Consider the following 25,551-nt stretch of genomic DNA (forward strand, 5'->3'; position numbering starts at 1 on the left):
TCCCGTAGCCTGTAGACGGAAGGTTAAAGGTCCTCCCACACAGTACTTTACGCAAGCGTAAATCATGATTGAGGGCACTATATCGTGCAGAAAGCCCAGTCCCTTTTTTGCGCCCAAAGGCTCCGCCCCGCGCAGCCAATCAGTAGGCCTCACCCTTTGCAATAGCCAATGACAGTGAGCGTCGGGGGCGTGGCTGGGCGTCCGGGGGCGCGGCCTGGCGCCGAGAGAAGCGGCGGGGCGAGCCGGGGGCTCTAGTGAACGGCGCAGCCGGACGGGGATCGCCGGCGGGCGGCAAGCGGAGGCGGCCCGGGCCCGGCGGTCTCCGAGATGTCACGATGGCTGTGGCCATGGTCAAACTGTGTGAAAGAGCGGGTTTGCCGCTACTTGCTGCACCACTACTTAGGTCACTTCTTCCAAGAGCAACTCAGCCTGGACCAGCTCAGCCTCGATCTGTACAAGGGCAGCGTTGCCCTGCGGGACATCCACCTGGAAATCTGGGTGAGGAGCCAGGCCCGAGTCCAGGAAGGTGCGGAGGGCGGGAGCGCAGCGACCTGAGGCTCCCTGCGAAAGGGTCGGGCTCAGGGATCAGGCACCGGGCGTAGAGAGGCCAGGGGAATCTGGCCCTCTTCAGGCTGGTCAGAGGTATCCGGGCTGGCCGCTTCAGTTCCTTACCAGAGCCAGAAACTGAGCGGGAAGGGGCTTCTGTCTCCATGGGAGGAGAAACCGAGGCTGGAGAGGGCGAGGTCACCTGTCCGGAGAATGCAAGACAAGCCCGTCAAGTTTGGGAGCTGAGTTATGGAGAGTAGCTCTGAGGGGCTGAGGAAGGGCTTGGGAGGGAGCGTAGGAACTGAGCCGGGCCAGGGCAGTGACAGACTTGGGCCTGTGCAGCTGGTCAGGGAAGCTGGTAGGGGTCTGGAGCCTGGCGAGGACACCTGTGGAAAATGTGCCCTGACCTCTTGACCCACGGTCCTGGGCTCATAGGAGGGATCAACAAACCACTGGATGTGTATGTCAACAATCGCGTCAGCACCAGTGTTGATCAACATCTCATGTGCCTGCGGACTCTGCCTACTTCCTGCTTTTGGGAGAGTGGGATGGGCCAAGTGGGTGTCTAGGGAGGACCTTGGGAGGTCAGTGTCTGGAGGGTGCCCTCGAGGAAAGGTGGGGAGATCAGGCCTCAAACCCGGAGGAGGCAGAGGTAGATGCCAGGGAGGCCAGGAGGAGTAAGGTCTGGGTCAGAGACTTGAGGCTGGGAACAGTAAGGAGCCCTGACTCACAACTCAGCTGACTAGGGGAGTTTTGAAGGAGCCACCAATTAGAGGCACATCCTGGTCAATCTACCAGGTCCAGAGCAGCAGGGGTGGGCATAGAGGCAGGGACTTCTCACTCAGTTTTGTGGCTGGACCCAGGGGTCTGCTACAAAAGACCTAGCTCTTCTGGTAGAAGAGCTAGGCTTTGGAAGTAGGCCAGGTCCTGGTGAGCAAGTGTGGGGTAGGATAACCCTGGGCCCTGAATTGGGGGCACCTCCCAGTAGCCTTGTCTGTGAATTCCACCCAAGAGGCCCTCTCTGACCTCTGACTTTAGCCTCTAAGGCTCCCTGAAAGACAGCCCAGACCTCTTGGCTGCCCCTTTTTAATTTTATTTTTAGAGACAGGATCTCACTATGTTGCCCAGGCTAATTCTTGAACTCCTGAAGTAATCCTCCTGCCTCAGAAGTGCTGATATTACAGGCATGAACCACCATACCCAGCCCTAGGCTGTCCTTTCTACTTTCAGCTCCAGAAAATGCCCCTACTCCTGTTCCCTGCCATCTTGTTGGGGACTGAATTAGCTTCTCTAGGGCCCTGGTGGAATGCAGATACTTTATTTTCTTTATTTTTCTTTCTTTCTTTCGGGCTGGAGTGCAATGACGCGATCTCTGCTCACTGCAGCCTCTGCCTCCCAGGTTCAAGCAATTCTCCTGCCTCAATTACAGGCGTGTGCCACTGCACCCGGCTAATTTTTTGCATTTTTAAGAGAGACAGGGTTTCACCATGTTGGCCAGGCTGGTCTCGAACTCCTGACCTCATGTGATCCACTGGCCTCTGCCTCCCAAAGTGCTGGGATTACAGGCGTGAGCCACCGACCCTGGCTGAATGCAGGTGCTGTCTTGGTAACCAGATCCCAGTCTGAGTCCCCACAGTATACTGGGTGACTCAATTAGTCCTGTCTCTAGGCCTCAGTTTCCCCAGCTGTGGTTTCTGGGTGAGGAATTTGGACTCCATCTGCTCTGCCATGTGCTTTTTTATTCTTGGATCCAACCAGTTTACTGAGGCCCTTTCTGAGTGGCACCTGGGGCCACGGGGGAGGCGGGTGGGCTGCAGCCCCCCAGGAGTTTCCAGGTTAGCAGGGGTTCAACTCCAGCGTGGATATCTTAGCAGGGGCTCAGCCTTGTGCGTCACAGAGAGGTACAGCTACACTAGGTGTTTGGGGTTGTGGGTGTCCTATCTGGCATCAGGTCAACCCCCTTTCCAGGACACTCTCCCTTTGAACTCTGCTCACCCAGGGTGAACATGGGTGTTCCGGACTCTGCCAGGCCTGTACCCACGTTGTCCTGTGCCTGCAACACACTACCTTCTACCAGTGCCTACCCCGCTCCCTTTTATTCTTCAGCTCTCCCCTCCTCAGACCGCCCAGACTGGGTTAGGCATCTCCCCCACAACCCCGCCCACCACCTCCTGCTCACCTCTGAGTTTCGTCCTCACCTCTGAGTCCCCCCAGCTGGAGCTTAGCTTGGCTGGGGAATAAAGACGTTTTATTTACCCATCTAGCCTCGGTGTCAGCACGTAGAAAGTGTTCAGTAAATATTATTTTGCATTAAGTGGAAGGGAAACATTTGTTCTGTCTTGAAGGATTAGGCACCTTTGGGTGATGGGTAGAAGGGTTGGCCTGTAGCAGGGGACAGCATGAGCACAGGTGGGACCTTGTAGATGGCCTGTGGAAGGACGGGGCAAGCCAAGGGTGCTCTCCAAGGCACGATGGCCAGGTAAGGCTGTGCCAGCCTGTGGGATCTGGGGTTTCCCTGAGCTGGTTGTGTCCCTTGTCTGCTCCCAGTCTGTGAACGAGGTGTTGGAGTCCATGGAATCGCCGCTGGAGCTGGTGGAAGGCTTCGTGGGCTCCATCGAGGTGGCTGTGCCCTGGGCTGCTCTGCTCACCGACCACTGCACAGTGCGTGTGTCCGGCCTCCAGCTCACCTTGCAGCCCCGCCGGGGTCCAGGTGAGGACAGGGCGAGGCTAGGGGCAGGCAAGTGGGGAGAGTGGGCCAGGGCGTCCAGAAGCTGACTGAGCCTGCCTGCCTTGAGACCCTGTTCCTCCCTACAGCGCCAGGGGCTGCCGACTCACAGAGCTGGGCCTCATGCATGACCACAAGCATGCAGCTGGCCCAGGAGTGTCTGCGGGACGGGCTGCCAGAGCCCTCTGAGCCACCACAGCCCCTGGAGGGGCTGGAGATGTTTGCCCAGACCATTGAGACTGGTGAGCAGGCCCCCCCTGGCCGCCCTGTCCCCCACTCCGTGGCACACAGGACGGGGGCTCCAGACAGTGGCATGGCCACCCTGCTGCCCAGATGGGAAATTCTGCCTCCCCTTTGCTGGTCCACCTGACCCAAGACCCCTCCCGGACTCCTCAGTGCTGCGGAGGATCAAAGTGACCTTCCTGGACACTGTTGTGCGGGTGGAGCACTCTGCGGGTGATGGGGAGCGTGGTGTGGCCGTGGAGGTCCGTGTGCAGAGGTAAGGGCAGGCCGGTCTGGGGCGGGCTGGTGTGAAGAGGGGGGTTAGGAGCTGTTGGATGGCCCCTCCCCGCAGCCTGGGTTGCTGGGAAGAGGCAGGGTGGGTCTGGGTGGGCCTGGGTGGTGGTAGGGCTGGGAAGGTGGCTGTGTGGTGAGCCCAGACTGGTGTCCAGAGGTCAGGAGCTGTAGGCCCAGAGTTACTGAGGCCTCAAGAACCAAGTTAGATGCTGAGGGTCTGAGGAGCAAGGGCTGCCCTGAGCCTCTGAGCTGGACATGGTGGTTCAGGACGGCCTGGGTAGGATGGGGCAGCTCTGCAGGTCAGGCTCCCTGACCCCATGCCCCTAGAACAGAGCACTGTGTGGAGAGAGGGGCTCCGGGCCTGGGGTGGCCAGGGCACAGGCTGACCCTGCACTCCCCAGACTGGAATACTGTGACGAGGCGGTGCGGGACCCAAGCCAGGCGCCGCCGGTGGACGTGCATCAGCCACCGGCCTTTCTGCACAAGCTGCTGCAGCTGGCAGGGGTGCACCTGCACTACGAGGAGCTCCCCGCACAGGTGGGCAGGCTCTGATTCCCACAGCACCTTTATCCTATCGCTTGAGCCCTCTGACCCCGCCCCATCCTTCCTGAGCATCTTTGACTCCATTTTCTCAACTTACTCTCCTGTTTCCTCCCGCCTCCCAGGAAGAGGCTCCAGAGCACCCCTTGCAGATCGGCAGCTGCTCAGGGTACATGGAGCTGATGGTGAAGCTGAAGCAAAACGAGGCCTTCCCCGGCCCTAAGGTGGGTCCCCAGGCTCCTGGGGAGGGGGGTGAATACCCCATCTCAAGACTCCTCCTCCACAGCAAGGCTGATAATCCGCAGACCAGAGTGGGGATGTCAACTGGGGGAATTGCTACCTTCTTGGCATCTAAAGAAACAGAAGCTGAGAGGTCAAGTTGTGGCCGGGTTCATACAGCTAGTTGGTAACAGTTTAGTCTGGCAGCCAGCATGCTGCTTTCCCAGGGTGAGGGCAGATGGGTGGCAGCTCTTAAAGGACCTGGGTGGTGGACTTAGGCTCCATGGCTGTCCCCTATTCCCCCAGTTGGAGGTGGTGGGACAGCTGGGCTCCCTGCACCTGCTCCTGACCCCGAGGCAGCTCCAGCAACTTCAGGAACTGCTCAGTGCCGTGAGCCTTACAGGTGAGGCCTCTGGGTAGCATGGGGGTAGGGTGGCTGGGAGGGCCAGCCAGCCCGGACTGAAGTTATCCTCCTCTGCAGACCGCGAGGGCCTGGCTGACAAGCTGAACAAGAGCCGCCCCCTAGGTGCCGAAGACCTGTGGCTAATTGAGCAGGACCTGAACCAGCAGCTGCAGGCAGGGGTGGTGGCTGAGCCCCTCAGCCCAGACCCCCTTACCAACCCCATTCTCAACCTGGATAGCACTGGTGGGTGTGGGGTCAGACTGTGGTTGGAGGGGTGGCTGGTGTGGGTGCAGGAGCCTGGGTGCTGGGGCTGGCTGTCCCTAACACTCCTCACTCCACCCACAGACCTCTTCTTCTCCATGGCTGGCCTCACGAGCAGTGTGGCCTCAGGCCTCTCGGAGCTCTCCCTCTCCGATATAGACCTGGCTTCTTCTGTGCACAGCGACATGGCCTCTCGCCGGCTGTCTGCCCAGGCCCACCCAGCTGGTGAGTTGGAGCACCCTGGGGGTACTCCAGGGGCAGGAAAGACTGGAAGAGGCCTTAGTGGGATGTCAGAGGCACACAGGAAACCCCTAGCAATGCCTGGACATCTACCATCTGTGACTTGGTTCCCTGGGGACCAAACGAGGTGGGAGCTGGCGATGGAGTGGACGGAGCCTAGGTTTATCAGTCATTGGTCTTAGTCAAGCACTTAAACACTCTGAGACTCAGCTTCCTCTTCCATAGGAAGAGGATGGTGAGATTGGCCTTTGTCGGGCTGTGTATTTGGGTTCGTGTTTATTGAGAGCTTATTGTGGGTGGGTGTTGGGCCGGGTGCTTTATCACATCCCATCCTTCCAGCACCCTGGGGAGGGTTCAGTTGAGCCTGGACAGAGGGCCTGGCCTACCAGAGGTACTGGTGTCACCCCTGCCTCACCAAGCCTTCTGCCAGAGCCACATCACGGGGCAGACTTGTCTTCCCAACCCCCAGCCTGGTGGCAAACCATCGCTCCACCTGGGGTGCTCAGGATCTTCGGGACTCCCTGGTGAAGCCTCTGTCTCCTCAGGCAAGATGGCCTCCACTCCCCTCCTGGACACCATGCGCCCTGACTCGCTGCTGAAGATGACTTTGGGGGGTGTGACCCTGACCTTGCTTCAGACGTCTGCCCCGTCTTCTGGACCACCTGACCTCGCCACGCACTTTTTCACCGAGTTTGATGCCACCAAGGATGGGCCTTTCGGCTCCCGAGACTTCCACCACCTTCGACCACGCTTCCAGAAGGCTTGTCCCTGTAGCCATGTTCGGTACAAGCCCGAGGCCAGGGCCGGAGGAGAGACTGTCAGAGCCCTCCGAGTGCACCTTCCGACACCTGTCCTCTTCCCCGCAGGCTAACGGGCACAGCCGTGCAGCTGTCCTGGGAGCTGCGGACCGGCGCCCGGGGCCGGAGGACAACGAGCACAGAAGCGCACTTTGGGCAGCTTGAGGTACTGGAGTGTCTGTGGCCCAGGGGCGCCTCAGAGCCTGAGTACACAGAGGTGAGGCCAGAGGCAGAGGTGGGGTCTGGAGGTGTGGGTGGCTGTACAGCCAGGCCTGACCCTGTGTGCCTCCCGGGTCCCATCCCAGATCCTGAGCTTTCCCAGTACCCTGGGCTCCCAGGCCTCAGCTCGACCTTGCGCCCATCTACGCCACACACAGACCCTGCGCCGTGTGCCTAAGGTAACCCACCCGCTCCAGGCCGTGTTGACCCCACCCTGGCCTCTGCCAGGGCCTCCCCTGCTCCCCAGCCCTGTCCGCCTTCCCCTGTGCTCCACACCTTACTTACCATGCCAGGCCCTCGAGTACCTGCCTGGCCTTCCCATGCCAGTCCCTTAACCCTGGTCGTGCCCTTTCCTTGTCACAACATGGCAACCCCCACTGGGCCTCTGGCTAAGAGTGGCACGTGTCAGGTGGCTTTTACGAAATAAGCACATTGCCTACATCAGGCAAAGGTGGAGCCGGTCTCCTTAGTGCCCTCCCGTCCCCCGCTCCAGTTCTCCTCCCACCACCAGAGAAAGCCTTCCCATCCCCGCCGTGCCACTCAGCCCTCACTGACCCGAACGCCCTCTTCCTCAGAGCCGACCCCGGCGCTCAGTTGCCTGCCATTGCCACTCAGAACTGGCCCTGGACCTGGCCACCTTCCAGGCGGATGTGGAACTGGGGGCCCTGGACCGGCTGGCTGCCCTGCTGTGCCTGGCCACTGTACCTGCCGAGCCGCCAGCCAGCCTGCTGGTGAGGGAGCCCGCCAGGGCTGGGCTGGAGTTGGGTGAGGGCCTGGGTCTTTCAGCTCTTGACCACAGTGGGAGGGGCTCTGGCGGCAGCTTTGACCCCCGACCCTCCTGCAGACGGAGCCCCTGCCGGCGACAGAGCAGCAGACGGTGCTTCAGCTCTCTGCACCCCGGGCCACACTGCGGCTGCGCTTCCCCATTGCCGACCTGCGGCCCGAGAGGGACCCCTGGGCGGGCCAGGCTGTGCGGGCTGAGCAGCTTCGGCTGGAGCTGAGTGAGCCCCAGTTCCGGTCAGAGCTTAGCAGTGGGCCTGGTCCCCCAGTCCCCACACGCCTGGAACTCACCTGCTCCGACCTACATGGTAAGAGCCCCCTGAGTGACAGAACCTGGGGCCAGAGGCCTGGGCTTCTGGGAGAAGTGAGCTTGGGGGTATGGGAGGGGCCCATTCACACCCGAGCAGACACTGGCCCAGGCCTTTACTAGTTCTTGAGGTCCCAGCACTGCCTGTCCCTGGCCTCCTGGCCAACAAGTGGGGTGGACCCTTTGTCTCCGGCTTTCTCTGCCGACCCCAGGTTTGTGTGGAGTGGGGGGAGCCTAGCTCTATCCTGACCTGGGGGTTGGGGAAGAAACAGGAAAAGGCAGCAGTGATGACCCCCACTTCCCTGTCCCTCTCCAGGTATCTATGAAGATGGGGAGAAGCCACCTGTTCCCTGCCTACGTGTCTCCAAAGCCCCAGACCCCAAGAGCAGTGGGCGCAAGTACTTTCTGCCCCAGTAAGTGGGGGCTCTGGACAGGGCCCAGGAGAGAAGGGTTCTGCTGCTGGGGGTGGCAGGAGGCCAGTTTGGAACTGGTTCCCCGGGGCCCTGCAGGCCAGTGACAGGCCTGTGCTCTGACAGGGTAGTGGTGACCGTGAACCCCCAGTCCAGCAGCACACAGTGGGAGGTGGCCCCGGAGAAGGGAGAGGAGCTGGAGCTGTCGGCGGAGAGTCCATGTGAGCTGCAGGAACCTGAGCCCTCGCCCTTCTCCTCTAAGAGGACTATGTACGAGACAGAGGAGGTGAGGCCTGGCCCCACCTCTTCCCAGGACCCCCTCCCGCCCACTGCCTAGGTTTCTGCCATGGGAGCCACCTATGTGGCTGTGGGCCAGGGCAGGACAACCACCTGGGGTGGGCGTTGGCTGACCCAACACCAGTGAGGATTTTGGCTCTTCATTCTTTCCAGCCAATAAGGGAGTCTTTCTGAAGGGGTACTGGAGAGGGTAGGCCCCTGAGGAGCATGGGTCCTCCATCAGAAAGATCAGGTCCCACTGGACAGTTGATCAGCACTGTCCGCTTGGAAAGGCAGTTAAGGGCCAGGCTCTGCCACTTGGCGGCTGTGTCATCTTGGGGAGTTACCTATAGATGAGCTTCCTCCCCTGGAAAATGAGCACCATGACCTCCGCCTCCCAGGCTTAAGTGATTCTCCTGCCTCAGCCTCCCGAGTAGCTGGGATTACAGGCACCCGCCACCACACCCGGCTAATTTTTATATTTTTAGTAGAGATGGTTTCACCATGTAGGCCAAGCTGGCCTCGAACTCCTGAACTCAAGTGATCCACCTGCCTCAACCTCCCAAAGGGTTGGAATTACAGGCGTGAGCCATCCTGCCTAGCCTATTTTTGTATTTTTAGTAGAGACAGTGTTTCACCATGTTGGCCATGCTGGTCTCAAACTCCTGACATCAAGTGATCCACCCACCTCCCCCTCCCAAAGTGCTGGGATTACAGGGGTGAGCCATCGCGCCCAGCCTAACCATGACCTGTGGCATAGGCCTGTTGTGAAGATTAAAGGAGTTAGCATACATAAAGCCCTTTGTAACAGGACAGGTGTGCCATCAGTGCTGTGTCCATATGGCCATCACGCATCCCCAGCAGAGAAGGACTTCCTATGAATGAATGCATGAATGAATGATAGGAGGGCAGGACTGAGACGAGAGACAGGCCTCAGCCAGCGTCTCTAAGATGACCTTCCTGCTTTTTCTGCCTTACCCTGTTAAGATGGTGATCCCTGGAGACCCTGAGGAGATGAGAACGTTCCAGAGCCGGACCCTGGCACTGTCCCGCTGCAGCTTGGAAGTGATCCTGCCCAGTGCCCACATCTTTCTGCCCAGCAAGGAAGTCTACGAGAGCATCTACAACAGGTGGAGATGCGAGGCCCTCGGGTTGGGGCTAGGCACGGGGTGGGCCCAGCCTCTCTTACCTGCTGTCCCCCAACTCATCTCAGGATCAACAATGACCTGCTCATGTGGGAGCCCGCGGACCTGCTGCCCACCCCCGACCCCGCTGCCCAGCCCTCTGGCTTCCCCGGCCCCTCAGGCTTCTGGCATGACAACTTTAAGATGTGCAAATCAGCCTTCAGGCTGGGTATGAGAGGTGCTCAGGCTGGGTTGGAGGGAGGAGCCCAGGTCTTGGCAGGGCCAGGCCAGCCCGCCCAGGTCTCCTTTTGACCCGGCTGCTTTGATCTCACCCCAGACTCGGACTCGGATGACGAGGATGCCCACTTCTTCTCGGTGGGGGCATCAGGCGGCCCACAGCCCCCTGCCCCTGAGGCCCCAAGTCTTCACTTGCAGAGCACCTTCTCAACAGTGGTGACAGTGCTGAAGGGGCGGGTCACAGCCCTCTGTGAGACCAAGGTGAGTGTAGCCCTGGGCAGATGGGCCCCAAACCTCAGAGCTCCCATTGGCAGCAGAGCAAGACCAGCACAAATAGCTCCAGGTCAGGAATTTGGAGAGCAGGAGGCCTAAGTGGGCAGCGCCAGCCCGCACATACCAGCCTGCCCATCCTATCACAGCCCATCAGCTCCTTCTGAGCCCCTGCTGTATGCAAAGCACCATGCTAGGGGTGGTAATGGCATGGGGCACCATCCCTCACCAAGGAGGCAGAAGGGGCAGACCCAGCAGAGATTATTTTTCCCCTGGCAGAAGAGGCAAGTGCCATCCAGTGCCTCCAGCGGTGTCCATTGTGGGAGCTAGAGCTGACCCCCTTAGACCAGGGCTCCAGAAGCCACCAATCCCCTGAGAGCATGAGGGCTGCTGAGTGCAGCTGGGGAAGCCAGGCCGTGTGCTCCTTCTGCAGGATGAGGGTGGGAGGCGGCTGGAGGCTGCGCATGGGGAGCTGGTGCTGGACGTGGAGCACGGCACCCTCTTCAGCGTCTCCCAGTACCGCGGCCAGCCAGGACTCGGCTACTTCTGCCTGGAAGCTGAAAAGGCAACACTCTACCACCAAGGTGTGAGGCCTGGGGGCAGGTCACCGCCAGGGGCCAGGGTCGGGGGTGGAGGGCTTCCAGGATGGATGTGGGCCCTCGGTGGAGTGGGTAGGCAGTTGGCTTGGCAGGGGGCTCATGAGACCCCTCCCCAGCGGCCGTGGATGACTACCCGCTGCCCAGTCACCTGGACCTGCCCAGTTTCACTCCCCCGGCTCAGCTGGCCCCGACCATCTACCCATCGGAGGAAGGGGTGACTGAGCGGGGAGCCTCGGGCCGCAAGGGCCAGGGCCGGGGCACCCACATGCTGTCTACTGCTGTGCGCATCCACCTGGACCCCCACAAGAATGTGAAGGTACAGGCTTGCCTGCCAGCCACCTGCCTCTGGCCTGGACTGTGGTCCCGGTGCACGGTGGGGCCTGGTGTGTGGTGGGGGCCCGGTGCATGGTGGGGTTGGGCTCCCCACTGCCCTGACTGTACCCCACCCTTAGGAGTTCCTGGTGACACTTCGGTTGCACAAAGCCACCCTGCGCCACTACATGGCCCTGTCCGAGCAGAGCTGGCATTCCCAGGTGAGCATACATGGCCTGGGAAGTCACATGACCCAGTGACTCTGGGCTTCTGTTTAGGGCAAGCAGGTCTCTAGGTGGGAGGAGGCCGGTGGGAGGAGCATGGGTTGGGCCACAGCTGACCTTGGCCGGAGCCTCTGGGCAAGGGGTGTGGCATGCAGCTGGTGGGCAGAAGGTAAGGTGCCAGGCAGGGACCAGGACAGGGAGGGGTTAGAGGAGGGAAGAGGCCACCTGATTCTCACTGCCTCCTCTGCCCTGGCCTCGGAAGTTGTTGGAGTTCCTAGATGTGCTGGATGACCCCATCCTGGGCTACCTCCCCCCGACGGTCATCACCATCCTGCACACACACCTGTTCTCCTGTGCTGTGGACTATAGGTACCGGGCTGAGTGGGCCAGGGGCTGGGGATAGGGATGGGCTCTCAGGTGTAGGGAGCCTGCCCCAGCCCGAGTGTCACCCCCAGGCCACTCTACCTCCCTGTGCGCGTCCTCCTCACTGCGGAGACCTTCACCCTCTCTAGCAATATCGTCATGGACACGTCCACCTTCCTGCTCAGGTATGCAGCCACCCTGCACCAGGCCACCCCACCCCACCCAGCTGAAGCTGCCCGCCCACCGCGTGCTCTCCGGCCGCTCTCAGTCTCCTGTGCACTCAGATGATGCTCCCATTCTCGGGAATGTGGATTTTTCCCGCCTTCCTGGAGGGCAGCTGGACCCTCTTAATCAGAACCTGATAAACATTTGTGCTCTCTGACCGGTAATCTCACTTCTGGGGGTTGTCCTAGGATGTGAGAATAAGAGAGGTGAAATTGAATGCATATGTAATATAAGTTTAAGCAGTCAAAACGTGCTAGTGAAATCACAACCGAGTGAATAAGCATGGCCCACCTAGCAGGTGGGAAGCCACACAGCCATGAAAGCGAAGCTGAGGAATCACTTGAAAAATAAGATGATGCCTCAGTACAGTGTTTACTCAAATAACATTGGATACAGGACTATGTACATTTTAAAATCAGTTCACGAATGGGTGTTTATATATGTCTCTGCCTGTAGCTGCAGAGAAAGTTTGGAAGGAGATGCATATGGTGGATTTCTCAGAATTAGGGATTAGGGATGACGAATGATTTTCATTTTCTTTATTATTCTAAAATATCTTAAAGGACTTTGCTTCATGTTACCCTTAAAATAGGGAGACAGAGTCTCACCTGTCGCCCAGGCTGGAGTGCAGTGGCGTGATCTCGGCTCCCTGCAAAAGCAATTCTCCCACCCCAGCCTCCCAAGTAGCTGGGATTACAAGCGCCCGCCACTATGCCCAGCTAATTTTTATATTTTTAGTAGAGATGGGGTTTCACCTTGTTGGCCAGGCTTGTCTCCAACTCCTGACCTCAAGTGATCTGACTGCCTCGGCCTCCCAAAGTGCTGGGATTACAGGCATGAGCCACCATGCCGAGCCAAAACTAAGGACTTATTTTAAAAGAACCACAAATGCCATAGAGGGGGGAATGGACACCCCTTCCTGGGACTGTCACGAGGCCCCATCGAGGCGTCGGAACTGCAGGCACTCTGAGAGCTGCAGGTGCTGCCTGCCTCTGCTGCCTGCCGTCTGGGCCTTCTCCCCATTGTGCAGGCAGGAATGCCAAGGCTGGAGGGGCCCGTCCATACCACTTCCTGTGGGCTTGGGACCCCTCTGCTCGGCTCCCATGGAGCTGCCGCCTGCAGCAGTGCCCGGGCCCTTCTCAGCCCTGTTCCCCCCCAGGTTCATCCTCGATGACTCCGCCTTGTACCTGTCCGACAAGTGTGAGGTGGAGACCCTGGACCTGCGGCGAGGTGGGCAGGGCCGGGACTGGGCTCCCTCCCCTCTGAGGGACCACCGCCCCGGCCACACCCAGAGCAGCCAGGTGTCTCCCCGAAGCTGCTGGCCGGGTCCTTAGCTCCCATGAGTAGCCTGCACAGCGGGGGCTACACCTGGATCAACTGGATCCTTCCCAGGTGCTGGGGCCGGGGCCAGGTGGAAGGGGGCCACATGACCTTTTCTCTTGCCTTTGCTGCAGATTATGTCTGTGTCTTGGATGTTGACCTCTTGGAACTTGTGATTAAAACCTGGAAAGGGAGCACTGAGGGCAAACTGGTGAGTGAGGCTGTCACCCAGCGTCCTGGAGACACAGCAGGTGCGGGGGCCAAGGGAGTCTTCAGGGGTCGCTACTCCCCCCACGCCCAGCCTCCAGACACAGTTCACACTGCCCTTCCCAGGCTGTAGTTAGCGCCCCTCCTGCAAAGGTCCAGGCCCACCGTGGTGGGGGGGGGGGTCCCTTGATGCTCGCTGAATGAATGAATGGGTTTCAGCCCTGCCACCAGAGGGCACTGCAGCCAGGGCACTGGGCAAGGCCTTGGGAGTCAGCTGTCTTTGTGGATCTTCAGGTTTCTCTTCTGTAAGATAACCGGTCCTGCCTCGCTGGTCACGCAGAACCCTTCCTGGGGAGTGGGGTAGGGTGGGTGGGCACACTCATGCTTCCTTGGATGGCCCTGGGCCAAGCCCCTTTCGCCTTCTGGCCTCAGTTTGCTCATCTTTTCAGTGGAGTTACTGGGCAGGTTGCCCACTCTAGGAAAGACCCAGCCCTGTTCTGCTGTGGCGGGGTCAGAACTGTGGTACCTTCCCAGGGAGCAGATGGGGCTGGCAGGCAGTGGGCCCTGTGCTCACGTAGCTGCCCGCCCCGCCCTGCCCGCAGAGCCAGCCGCTGTTCGAGCTGCGCTGCTCCAACAACGTGGTGCACGTGCACAGCTGTGCCGACTCCTGTGCCCTGCTGGTCAACCTGCTCCAGTACGTAATGAGCGCGGGCGACCTGCACCCCCCACCCCGGCCCCCCAGCCCCACGGAGATCGCCGGCCAGAAGGTACAGGTGAGGCCTGGCCACACAGGCTACCAGAGCTCGGCCAGGCCCTTCCCCTGCCATGGCCCTTGGGCCTGGGGTTGGGGGAGCCCTGGGGGTCGCCCTCATCCTCTCTGGCTCATTGCTCCTCCCCTACCTGGCCCAGCTCTCAGAGAGCCCTGCCTCCCTGCCCTCATGCCCCCCGGTGGAGACGGCCCTCATCAACCAGCGCGACCTGGCCGACGCCCTCCTGGACACTGAGCGCAGCCTGCGGGAGCTGGCCCAGCCTTCAGGTGGAGTGGGGGTGCTGTGGGGACAGCAGACACAGTCAGGCAGCCACTGTGGGCGCCTCTCCAAACCTGCCTTTCTCCCACAGGTGGCCCCCTCCCTCAGGCCTCACCCGTCTCCGTCTACCTATTCCCAGGCGAACGGAGTGGGGCCCCACCCCCTTCACCACCTGCCGGGGGCCCTGCTGGCAGTTTAGGGTCATGCTCAGAGGAGAATGAAGATGAAAGGGAAGAGGAGGGTGATGGAGACACCCTGGACAGTGATGAGTTCTGCATCCTTGATGCTCCCGGCCTGGGCATCCCGGTGCGCGGTGGGAGGGGTGGACCAGTTTGCTGTCCTTCAGGCAGTGTATTTGGGGATGGGGGCCAGGACACTCAGGGGTGGTTACCTGGAGAGAAGCAGGCTAGAGTGAGTAGATTTCCAGAGGAAGAGGAGGCCTGGTGTTCTGGGCAGAGGGACTGGGACATTCAAGGGATGGGGGAAGAGGAGAGGACAGTTAGCAAGAGGGGCAGAGAACTGTGTGGCTGCAAGGGCCAGTGGGAATATCTGAACTCACCAAAGTCTGAGGAGGCAGGGCCGGCAGGAGCAGGGGACTCTCAGGCCCCTCTTGGACAGACCACTCAGGCCTAGACTCAGGGGATAGCAACCCCAGAGTGTCATCTTTCATAAAAACTGGGAGGAGGCCAGGCATGGTGGGTCACCCCTGTAATCCCAGCAATTTGGGAGGCCAAGGTGGGAGAATTGCTTGAGTCCAGGAATTAGAGATCAGCCTGAGCCACATAGTGTGACCCTGTCTCTAAAAAAATAAAATTAAAAAAAAATTAGCTAGATGGGGTGGCACATGCCTGCAGTCCCAGCTACTCAGGAGGCTGAGATGGGAGGATCTCTTGAGCCTGGGAGCCAGAGGTTGGAGTGAACCGCGATTGTGCCACTGTACTCCAGCCTGGGTGACTGTGCGTGATCCTCTCTTAAAAAAAAAAAAAAAAAAAAAAAGAAGTGGGCTGGGCAGAGTGGCTCACACCTGTAATCCCAACACATTGGAAGGCCGAGGCAGGCGGATCACAAGGTCAGGAGTTCAAGACCAGCCTGACCAACATGGTAAAACCCTGTCTCTACTAAAAATACAAAAATTAGTCGGGTGTGGTAGCACATGCCTGTAATCTCAGCTACTCAGGAGGCTGAGGCGGGAGGATCGCCTGAACCCAGGAGGTAGAGGTTGCAGTGAGCCGAGATCATACCACTGCGCTCCAGCCTGGTGACAGAGTGAGACTCTGTCTCAAAAAAGAAAAAGAAGTAAACAAGTGAGGCCGGGGGAGAAACAGGAGCTGGGGCTGGGAGCAGCTGGGCTGGGGCCAATGTCTGTGCCACGTCTCCACTTGGTGTCCCTGCAGCCTCGAGACGGCGAGCCTGTGGTGACCCAGCTGCATCCCGGCCCCATCGTTGTGCGGGACGGTTACTTCTCACGGCCAATCGGCAGCACGGACCTGCTGCGGGCACCTGCCCACTTCCCAGTGCCCAGCACTCGTGTGGTGCTACGTGAGGTCTCCCTCGTCTGGCACCTCTACGGGGGCCGAGACTTTGGCCCCCACCCTGGCCACAGGTGAGGAGGATCGGGGACAGGTGGCAGCTGGTGAAGGTTGGGGCTCAGGCTGGTCCAACTCTTGACTTTCAGCAGCTGGAGATCTTAAGCCCCATCCTTCCTTGTCCTGCCTGCCTCCCAGGACTGGGGCTAGCGGGGGTCTCTTGTCCCAGGCTAAAAGGCCTGCTGAGGACAGGAGGGGGAAGCGGGTTCCTCTGAGTCAGCTTGGCCCCGTCTCTCTTCCCAGGGCAAGAGCTGGCCTCTCGGGCCCCAGGGGCTCCCCTTCCCGCTGCTCTGGCCCCAACCGGCCCCAGAACTCATGGCGAATGCAGGGGGGCAGCGGGCGGCAGCACCATGTCCTCATGGAGATCCAGCTCAGCAAGGTGAGCGTGGGGTGCGAGCGCCTGCTGCACGTGTGTGTCCTAGAACAGTGGGCCTTGTTCTCGATGTCACATGTGCAGTGACTAACGCGGAGGAAAACCCCTGCCTCCCTTTGTAGTGGATGAAGCCAGGCAGGAACCAAGATAGATCCAGTGTGTCTGATGGTGAAGAGTGCTCAGAAGAGTCAGCAGGGGTGGAGACAGGTGTGCCGGGGAGGGTCTGAAAAGTCCTTTTGCGAAGGCACCATTTGAACAAGGACCTGAACAAGTGGGAATGTGAGCTGGGAAGAGTTTTCAGGCAGAGAGGACAGCATGAAAGCTACAAATTGAGGCCAGGCATGGTGACTTATGCCTGTAATCCCAGCGCTTTGGGATACTGAAGTGGGCAGATCACCTGAGCTCAGGAGTTTGAGACCAGCTGGGCAACATGACAAAACCCTATTTCTAAAAAAAAAAAAATTGACCAGGTAGAGTGGCATGTGCCTGTAGTCCCAGCTACTCGGGAGGCTGAGGCCGGAGAATCGCTTGAGCCCAAGAGACAGAGATTGTTCAGTGAGCCAAGATCACCCTACTGCACTCCAGCCTGAGCAACAGAGTAAGACTCTGTTTCAAAAAAAAAAGAACGCTGCAAGCTGGAAGCAAAAGCAAAAGCTGGAAGCATCCTGGCGTTTCCAGGAGCAGCAGAGCCTGCGCTTAACCAGCAACCCAAAATGTTTATTTTGGATCTTACTAGAGACAACCCCCGGCTCGGGGTTTTGAGGAGGGGCATCTGTGGGGCAGGGCTTGGCAGCAGTCAGAGAGGGCTGGTGAGCATGGGCAGGTTCAGGAGAGCCTGGATGGGGTCCGACCATAGGTCTGGCTGTGGATCAAGTGTGTGTGTGAGATACAGAGAGTGGTGCAGAGGCTTCGGGGTTGGGGCTGGGAAATTGCCCAGGGGCGGGGTCCCACTTGCTGGGAGTGAGCCAGGCCGGTGCTGAGCTTCCCAAGCAGCCATTGGAGGCAAAGGACAGAAGGCCCCTCAGGCTGCTGGAAGTGGTGGGCTGAGCTGTGAGATGAGTGTTGGGTCGGGGGGCGGTGCCAGGAGCCTCTGAGACCTGATGGTGAGCTGGTGGCTATGCGGAGAGGGGGAAGGAAGGCTCTCCATGGAGAGGGGCCTCGAGGGCAAAGGCCTGAAGACAACACAGGCCTGGACTTCTTGAGGGGCAGAAACCAGTGCAGCTGGCACGGGAAGCAAGGTCAGGGGCAGGTCTGGAGGGAGGCAGGTCCCTGCTGGGCGTAGAATAGAGAAGGGGTCTGGGCCAGTCTTTCCCTCCCTCTTGAAGCCCTGTTTACCCAACCAGCCCTCTGTCCACCCCACAGGTAAGCTTCCAGCACGAGGTATACCCGGCAGAGTCAGCCACAGGCCCCGCGGCCCCCGGCCAGGCGCTGGAGGAGCGGCCGCTGTCCCGCCAGGTGTTCATCGTGCAGGAGCTTGAGGTCCGAGACCGGCTTGCCTCCTCCCAGATCAACAAGTTCCTGTACCTGCACACGAGTGAGCGGATGCCGCGGCGTGCCCACTCTAACATGGTACGAGCAGCCTGCGCTGTCCACCCTGGGGCAGGGCAGGGGATGTCGGGGACACATCTTCACACATGGCATGGATTCATACACGTACATGCAGGTTGTTTATGAGCCTGGGAGGAGGGCAGAGCTAGGGGCTGTGTTAGCGAAGGGAACAGCGTGTTCAGAGGCAGGGTGGCTGGGTGAGCTGTCAGGGAACAGCTGGGTGAGCTGCTGCCCCAGACACCCAGCAGGCATCCATAGCTCACCCTCTGCTCCCAGCTCACCATCAAAGCTCTGCACGTGGCCCCCACCACCAACCTGGGTGGGCCTGAGTGCTGTCTCCGTGTCTCGCTGATGCCCCTGCGGCTCAACGTGGACCAGGTGAGTGGTCCAAGTGAGGGTGGATTCCAGGGTGACCCCACTGTCCCCAGGCCTCTGATCTGTGCCTGGAACTCTCCCCTGCAGGATGCCCTCTTCTTCCTCAAGGACTTCTTCACTAGCCTGGTGGCTGGCATCAACCCCATGGTCCCAGGGGAGACGTCCGCTGAGGGTGAGAGGCTGGGCCAGGGAGGGGAGTGTCCGGGCCTCCTGCCTCCCAGGGCAGCCTAGGTTCCCAGTCATCCCTGGCCCCATCTGCAGTCTATGACCTTCCCTCCTTAGCTTGCCCTGAGACTCAAACCCAGCCCGGCAGCCCCCCGGAAGGACAGGCTGAGGACGTAGAGGCCTCCAGCTCACAGGAAGCCCCAGGTGGTGGACATAGCCCTTCCCCTGCTGACCAGCAGCCCATCTACTTCAGGTAGGCTGCTGGACTGTGGGTAGGGGGCCCTGGGCCAGATTGCTGGGGGCCGGGCGAGTGAGCAAAGAAACCCCTGTTTCTGCTCCCCCACCCAGAGAGTTCCGCTTCACGTCTGAGGTGCCCATCTGGCTGGATTACCATGGCAAGCACGTCACGATGGACCAGGTGGTAAGTGGGGCCGTTGGATGGGGTGGCCATGTGGGGTCAGCTGTGGCCAAGTCCCTCTGGGAGTCAGGTCTTGCATTAGGCACCATCAGCGGCCAGGGTGGCTCCCATGGGCTAGCTGGCTCCCAAAGTCCCATCGGGTAAACCCAGACTCCTCCCTCTCCCAGGGCACTTTCGCTGGGCTCCTCATCGGCCTGGCCCAGCTCAACTGCTCCGAGCTGAAACTAAAGCGGCTCTGTTGCAGGCACGGGTGAGTCCCCAGCACCCCAGCCTCTCTCCAGGGTCCCTGATCTTCCCTCTGTTCTGGTCCTGACTGGGCGTGTGGCCTTGGCCAAGTCATTACCCTTCTCAGGGCCTTAGTTTCTTCTCTGTAAAAAGGATGCAGTCAGCCAGGGGTGGTGGCTGATGCCTGTAATCCTAGCACTTTGGGAGGCCAAGGCAGGTGGATCACAAAACAAGGTCAGGAGTTTGAGACCAGCCTGACCAACATGGTAAAATCCCATCTCTACTAAAAATACAAAAATTTGCCAGGCGTGGTGGCACATGCCTGTAATCTCAGCTACTCAGGAGGTTGAGGTAGAAGAATTGGTTGAACCCAGGAGGTAGAGGTTGCAGTGAGCCAAGATTGAGCCACTGCACTCCAGCCTGGACAACAGAGCAAGACTCCATCTCCAAGAAAAAAGACACAGTCCCTGTGCACATGACTGGGTGGGAACCGTGGGGAGAGTAGACGTGCCCACAGTACTTGCCACAGGGGTACTCAGTCCTCTTGGCCCCATGATCCCTCCATGTGTGGCTCTGCCCCACTTCCCACCTCCTCACCTCCCTGCCCTGCCAGGCTCCTGGGTGTGGACAAGGTGCTGGGCTATGCCCTCAACGAGTGGCTGCAGGACATCCGCAAGAACCAGCTGCCCGGCCTGCTGGGAGGCGTGGGCCCCATGCACTCAGTTGTCCAGCTCTGTGAGTGTCTGGGTTTGGAAGCCCTCAAAACTGCTTTTACCCTTGGGCAGCCTAGAAACTGCCTTTGGGAATAAGAAGAGGAGGTGGGGGCGGGGCAGCCTCAGGAGTCTATGACTGCTCCTTCCCCCTAGTCCAAGGGTTCCGGGACCTGCTGTGGCTGCCCATTGAGCAGTACAGGAAGGATGGCCGCCTCATGCGGGGGCTGCAGCGAGGGGCCGCCTCCTTTGGCTCATCCACGGCCTCTGCCGCCCTGGAACTCAGCAACCGGTTGGTACAGGCTATCCAGGTGAGCGGGTGCCCTCCGTCCGGGCTGTGCAGGGCAGAGCAGCTGGAGCCCTCTGCTCCACAGCTGCCTGGTTCTATCCTCAAAGCTCTTCTGAGAGTGGGCAGTCTGGGTCTGACAGCCCTACTTTATAGAGAAACAGCCCCGGAGAGGCTAAGTGACTTGCCTGGTGGGACCTCCAAGCCAGGTCTCCCAAGACCCACAGGGTCTCCCGTGCAGGATCGGGGCGCCCCCCCAGGCCTCTGGAGCCCACTGTGTTTCCTGCTCATGGCATGTCTTGTAAAGAGGGTGGAGGACATTTCAGGGGAAGCATCTGAGGCCCAGAGGCTGCCCTGGTTCACTGAGGCCGTGGACTTCCCTAGGCCGGAGGGACCCCAGGGAAGCCGGGGAGCCAGTCTCGTGGACAGTTGTCAGATGAATTCTGTAGGGGGTCGATGGTCCTAGTAGGCTAAGGGGTGAGTGCACGTGCATGGTGCATTCTGGAACCTGCAGGCTCAGACCCCAGCAGAGCAGAGGGCAGGGCTCGAGGGGAGGCGGGAGGGATGCGTGGGCACCTGGGAACCCCCAGGAGTGTTTAGCTGGGTGGAAAACAGTGACACCAGGTGAGCTACCAGGCAGAGGATCTGGCAGACAGAAGGAAGGATGGGCTCCCTGACCGTCCGGCAGGGGCATCCGGGGGCCCAGACAAGGAGCGGTCAGTCTCAGGTGAGCCGCAACTGTGGCGGCGGTGTGGTGCCTGCTGGACGTGGCGGTCAGCAGGAAGAGAGGTTTGGGTTGAGAAGACTTTAGAAAAGTCCGCTGAGGAGTCCCACGTTCCTGGAATTCCCTGAGCAGAGTGGCAGGTGCCTAGGAAGGAGAGGAGGAGTGGGAGGAGTGGGGAGCGAGAGGCTGAGCAGGACCCCCGGGGGCAACACAGTGACAGGCGGGGAGGCTGAGGGCAGGTGGGGTCTCACACTGCCTAGGGGGGCTTGGGGCCAACATGTGTGCCCTGGCCAGCTGTCATCATCCAGTGCTCCCATGTCCCCCAGGCCACAGCCGAGACCGTGTATGACATCCTGTCGCCAGCAGCCCCCGTCTCCCGCTCCCTGCAGGACAAGCGCTCTGCACGAAGGCTGCGTAAGGGCCAGCAACCTGCTGACCTGCGGGAGGGCGTGGCCAAGGCCTACGACACAGTGCGAGAGGTGACCAGGCCCCCCCGCCCCATCCCCCACACCCCTCTCCTTACACAGACCCTGCCCTGACCTCTGGTCTCCACAGGGCATCCTGGACACAGCTCAGACCATATGTGATGTGGCATCACGGGGTCATGAACAGAAGGGGCTAACGGGCGCCGTGGGGGGCGTGATCCGCCAGCTGCCCCCTACCGTGGTGAAGCCGCTCATCCTGGCCACAGAGGCCACGTCCAGCCTGCTCGGGGGCATGCGCAACCAGATCGTCCCCGATGCCCACAAGGACCACGCTCTCAAGTGGCGCTCGGACAGTGCCCAGGACTGAGCCTAGGGCGCCCGGCACCCAGAGGGTGCTGCCCACCATGCTCCTGAGCCTCCCAAGAGCTGCAGCACATGGGTCCGGCCCGGCCCTTCAGGGCATGGCCACTGTGAAGGACGCCTTCCCGCCTGCCCACTGCCAATCTGCTGTGAGAGGGGGGCCTCCCTGCCTTTGGGCCTTGGCCCTGGCTCTGCACTTTTCCTCCGGGGAGAAAGGACACTACCCCTCCCTCCCACCTGGGCCCACACCGCTGCCTTGTCCCAGGACGGAGGCTTTTGGACCCTCAGATCCCGACCCTACTCAGCCAAATGTTTTTCTGCGTCTGTGGGGAGGAGAGAGGAAGACATCCGTGTGGTTCAATGTATTATTTTTAAGGTCCGTGAGCGCGTGGGTCAGTGTCTGCATGAAGTGGAATAAACTGTGCCCACTGCAGCCCCCCTCTGAGATCCTGTCCCTGTGAGCCCTGGTCTCAGCCTTGACCTTGGTTCCGCCCCAGATCCCACCTCTGCACCCAGCACCTCCCATGTCACCACCAGGGGTCGCCACGCCTCCCAGCCTTGCCCAGCAGGTCAGGGCACAGGGGGACCCAGAGGCACCCAGCCCTGCACACCTCCCCCTGGCTCTGGGCTTTGCCTTGCCCCTCCCAGGGGGCTGCCACCCCAGCCCCACTCCTGACGTGGCAGGAGCTATGTGGGGCTGCCAGGGAGGGAGGGATGGTCCTTGGAGCCCACCTGCCCAGACCACATTGGCCGTGTCCCTGTAAGACCCCAGGGTCCAGCCTGACCCCAGGACCAGAGCAAAGGAGAGGGCTGTGGGGACACAAGGCAGGCTCCAGCCCTGACTATGGGACCTGAGGCAAAACCCTGGTTCCCTGAGCTTTAGTCCTTCCTGGTGCTTCCTGCCCAGCCGACCCTGCCTGGCTGTCACTTGAGACCACTCCTGGGAGGCTGAGCCTGGGGCCTTTTAGAGATTGCTGCCACCATCCCTAGTGGAGGCTTTTGGGGTGGTCCAGGCCTTGGCCCCTCAGCTCCCACTTTTCTCCCGGGTCCCAGCTCCAGCACTTGGAGGGGGAGGGGTGCTGGAGCAGTGCTGCAGCCAGAATCCCAGCCCCCAATGCTCAGAGCTTTACGTGGGACCAGGGAGTGGCCATTGCCCCCACACATCGTGTTTCTTGTGAGCAAAAAAAGGAGCTGCTCCCATCATGCTCCTCCTTGCCCTGCTTCCCAGGAGCGCTGCAGGGAGGTTGGGCAGGTCCATGGGGAAACGAGGCTCGGGTTGGGAATCAGGGGACCCTCACCTCGCTAAGTTCTGTAGGCCTCTGGGGTTAGCAAAGGTCCCCCAGCCCCCCTCTGCGGCCCCTCCTGAGTAGAGATCTGGGCGCTGGGAACAGAGTAGAAGCTTTGTCCCGAGGGACCCTGGGGTCCTGGCTGCCCATGGAGACCTGGGGCAGCAGGCTGGCAAGAGATCAGGAGGGCAAGGCCCTGAAGGAGACAGGGCTGTGGACGACTGGGTGCTAATGGCACCCAAGAGGCAGATGGGGCCCAGCCTGATGCTTCCTGGACCCGCCCCGCCCTGCCCGGGCACAGTCCAGGGCTTCCTGCCCTTCGAACCGCACTTGTGATCAGTATTGACGGGGATGGGATAATCATTAACCACCGCTATGGGTTGGGTCAACGGCTCAAAAGGCCCTGGGCCCAGGGCGTCCCCACTTCCTCCTTGTGCCCTGAGGGCCAGCTCAGCACCCAGGTAAGAGGCTTCCTGAGTGAAGTAACCCTGCCGCACCCCCTGTCCTAGGAGGCTCCTGAGCCCACGCACCTCACCAAAGGGTGGCCAATCCTGAGGAAGAAAGGGACCTGGACAGCCATGGGGTGGCCAGGACGAGCCCCTTCCTCTCTGTGCCTTGGTTTCCACTGTGGGATGAGGGGGCCTTAGCATCAGCACTCAGAGCTTCCCCGTTCTGTGGAGCCAGGATTCCGGATCGGGCACTGCCTCTGCCAGGACAGGGCACTTAGCCCACACCGCAGGAGGCTGGTCTCACCCAGGCCGCTGTGGGAAGGGCAGCCAGGCTGAGTGAAGGGCCAGCCACCAGCTATGGTGTCTTCCTTTGCAGGCCTGTCCCCCCAGGCAGAAGGATTCCAGCCCAGTGATCCCCCATCCCACTCCGACTACATCCCGAGAGGGAGGATACTACTTCGGGGAGGTGTTGGAGCAGCACAGGCCCTGAGGCCCTGCTCTGTGACCTTGGGCGGCCCCCTCTGCCTCTCTGGACCTGTATCCACCACCGGCAAAGGAGGGCAGGGCCCAAGTCTACTCTAAAAGCTCCCCTTTCTCTCCAGAAACTTTGGAGTCTCCCAAAACGCCTGCTGAGTCTCTGCAGGACTGGCACCGGTCACGGGAACCTGTCTGGGAGGGACGAGAACATGCTTTGCAGAAGGAAGCTCTGCCTCCCAGAGTTCTGGGCTTGCTTGGGGACCCAAGCCAGCAGCTGCTTCCTCTCCCCACAGTGGAGACAGACCCAAGGGTCCCAGGGCAGATGCTTCCCCCCAGTCCAGGCCAGCGTGCAGGGTGACCTCAAGTCCTGATTGACATACGGTCAGTGGTTCAGAGAGGTTAAGCTACTTGCTCAAGGTCACCCAGCTCCCAGGCCCCTGCTGTCTTCACAGCCGCTGAGTCCTGAGCGTCCTTCCAGGTGGGCTGCTGCTCACAGCCTGCTCTCACGTTCTGCGGCAGGTTTGTGTATCCACATCTTTTCCAGTTCCCTGTCGCCCCCCCGCCCACACCTTGTCGTCCACTGTCCCTGTTTGTTTTCTCTGTTCCTTTCTAGTTCTCTCCTTGCTCCTCTTAATTTTTCAGACAGGGTCTTGCTCTGTTGCCCAGGCTGGAGTGCAATGGCACAATCACAGCTCAGTGCAGCCTTGACCTCCCAGGCTCAAGTGATCCTCCTGCCTCAGCCTCTTGAGTAGCTGGGACTACAGGCATGCATCACCACACTGGGCTAATTTTTTATTTTTTGTAGAGATTGGGGTCTCAATGTGTTGCTTGAGCTGGTCTTGCACTCCTGGGCTCAAGAGATCCTCCTTCCTTGGCCTCCCAAAGTGCTGGGATTCCAGGTGTGCCCGCCGTATGTGACCTCAGTCTTCTCTTCCTCTCTCAGCCCCTCCGCCTCACTCTCTCTCTTTCTGTATCCCCCCCCCCCCCCCGCCACAGCCCCCACGCTTTTTCTGTTCTCAGTCTCATCTTCAGCTTCCCATACAGGGCCATCCTCATGAAACTGGATACTGGGAGGTCCCTGGAGACTGACAAGTGCCAGCTGTCCCTTGCTATCCCTCTGGCCCACGGCTGCAGCAGGGAGGGTGGGCAAAGGGCAAAGGGCAGAGGCAACAGTGGCCAAACCTGAAACTTAAGTCCAGCTGTGGTTGGGAAAGAAACAAGGAAACAAAAGAACTTGGGGACAGAGGGCGTGGGGGCATCAGAGCGGGCAAAGGCTGCCCGGGAACCGTAAATCGGAGCCGCTCCCGGCTTTATGAGGCCGATTTGGGGTTGAGCCTGGACTTCGCCCAGGAAGGAGTGCTGACAGCACATGGGATGCCAGGTGTGGGCCCCGGATGATAAGAAGCCTCAGAGAAAAGACCATGGACCTGGGGGCATGAGGACTGTGCACCCAGGGGAGTGGGCGTGGGACATTCTCCACAGCCCTACCCAAGGCGGATGCCAGGCAGGGCCCGGCCTCCAGTTGGCTCCCACCCCCTGTAACAGCAACTCCATGTGGAAGTGCCCACTGATTCCAGTGGGGCTGCTGTTATCTGGGGCGAGGGCTGGTACTCACGAAGGAGAGGCAAGCGCCGCCCAGCAGACCAGCCCGAACTGCGGTGGCGACGCTCCCAGGCCAGATGGTGGCAGGGGGTGGGGGGCTGTCAGCGGGCTGTCGAGACCGAGTGCACAAGGCTCTGACCTATGAATTGACAGCCAGTGCTCTCGTCTCCCCTCTGGCTGCCAATTCCATAGGTCACAGGTATGTTCGCCTCAATGCCAGCCGCCAGGACCTGCAGGGGTCGGGGGGGGCTGGGGGTATCCGGAGGTCAGAGAGACCCTGCGACCCCACTGCAGCACTCATGGTCCCACCTCCCTCTGTCTCATTCCCCGGGATGCGCCCGAACAGCTTTAGTTCCCACCCTGCACTGCCTCCCCTGTAGTGACTCTACGCTTT

The 25,551-nt window shown here is 60.3% G+C and overlaps 1 protein-coding gene across 3 annotated transcripts; it reads left to right on the top strand.

Moving 5' to 3' along the window:
* Nucleotides 1–287: 287 nt before the first annotated feature.
* ATG2A (autophagy related 2A) lies at nt 288–21,776 on the top strand. 3 transcript variants are annotated; one of them, XM_012463034.2, is made up of 41 exons: nt 288–498; nt 3,094–3,256; nt 3,361–3,513; nt 3,668–3,770; nt 4,189–4,324; nt 4,453–4,551; nt 4,853–4,949; nt 5,028–5,192; nt 5,295–5,435; nt 5,996–6,233; nt 6,317–6,413; nt 6,553–6,645; nt 7,042–7,197; nt 7,311–7,554; nt 7,870–7,966; nt 8,090–8,249; nt 9,227–9,369; nt 9,453–9,592; nt 9,701–9,861; nt 10,304–10,454; nt 10,586–10,785; nt 10,922–11,002; nt 11,268–11,374; nt 11,461–11,553; nt 12,753–12,823; nt 13,048–13,124; nt 13,723–13,893; nt 14,030–14,156; nt 14,240–14,454; nt 15,543–15,751; nt 15,978–16,113; nt 17,470–17,676; nt 17,932–18,033; nt 18,118–18,202; nt 18,313–18,448; nt 18,544–18,616; nt 18,781–18,863; nt 19,452–19,573; nt 19,705–19,859; nt 20,885–21,037; nt 21,114–21,776. In XM_012463034.2, exons 1-41 carry the CDS (start codon nt 328–330, stop codon nt 21,348–21,350), a joined length of 5,748 nt encoding a protein of 1,915 aa, XP_012318457.2. In that variant the 5' UTR covers nt 288–327; the 3' UTR covers nt 21,351–21,776. The 3 variants fall into 3 exon arrangements, with proteins under 3 accessions (XP_012318457.2, XP_012318455.2, XP_012318456.2); XM_012463032.2 differs by having other exon boundaries at nt 289–498; nt 6,317–6,464; XM_012463033.2 differs by having other exon boundaries at nt 289–498; nt 6,317–6,464; nt 13,723–13,887.
* Nucleotides 21,777–25,551: the final 3,775 nt, after the last annotated feature.

This window comes from Aotus nancymaae, unplaced genomic scaffold, assembly GCF_030222135.1.
Source record: "Aotus nancymaae isolate 86718 unplaced genomic scaffold, 86718_ANA_hifiasm-v0.15.2.pri h1tg000059l, whole genome shotgun sequence".
Lineage (NCBI taxonomy): Eukaryota > Metazoa > Chordata > Mammalia > Primates > Aotidae > Aotus > Aotus nancymaae.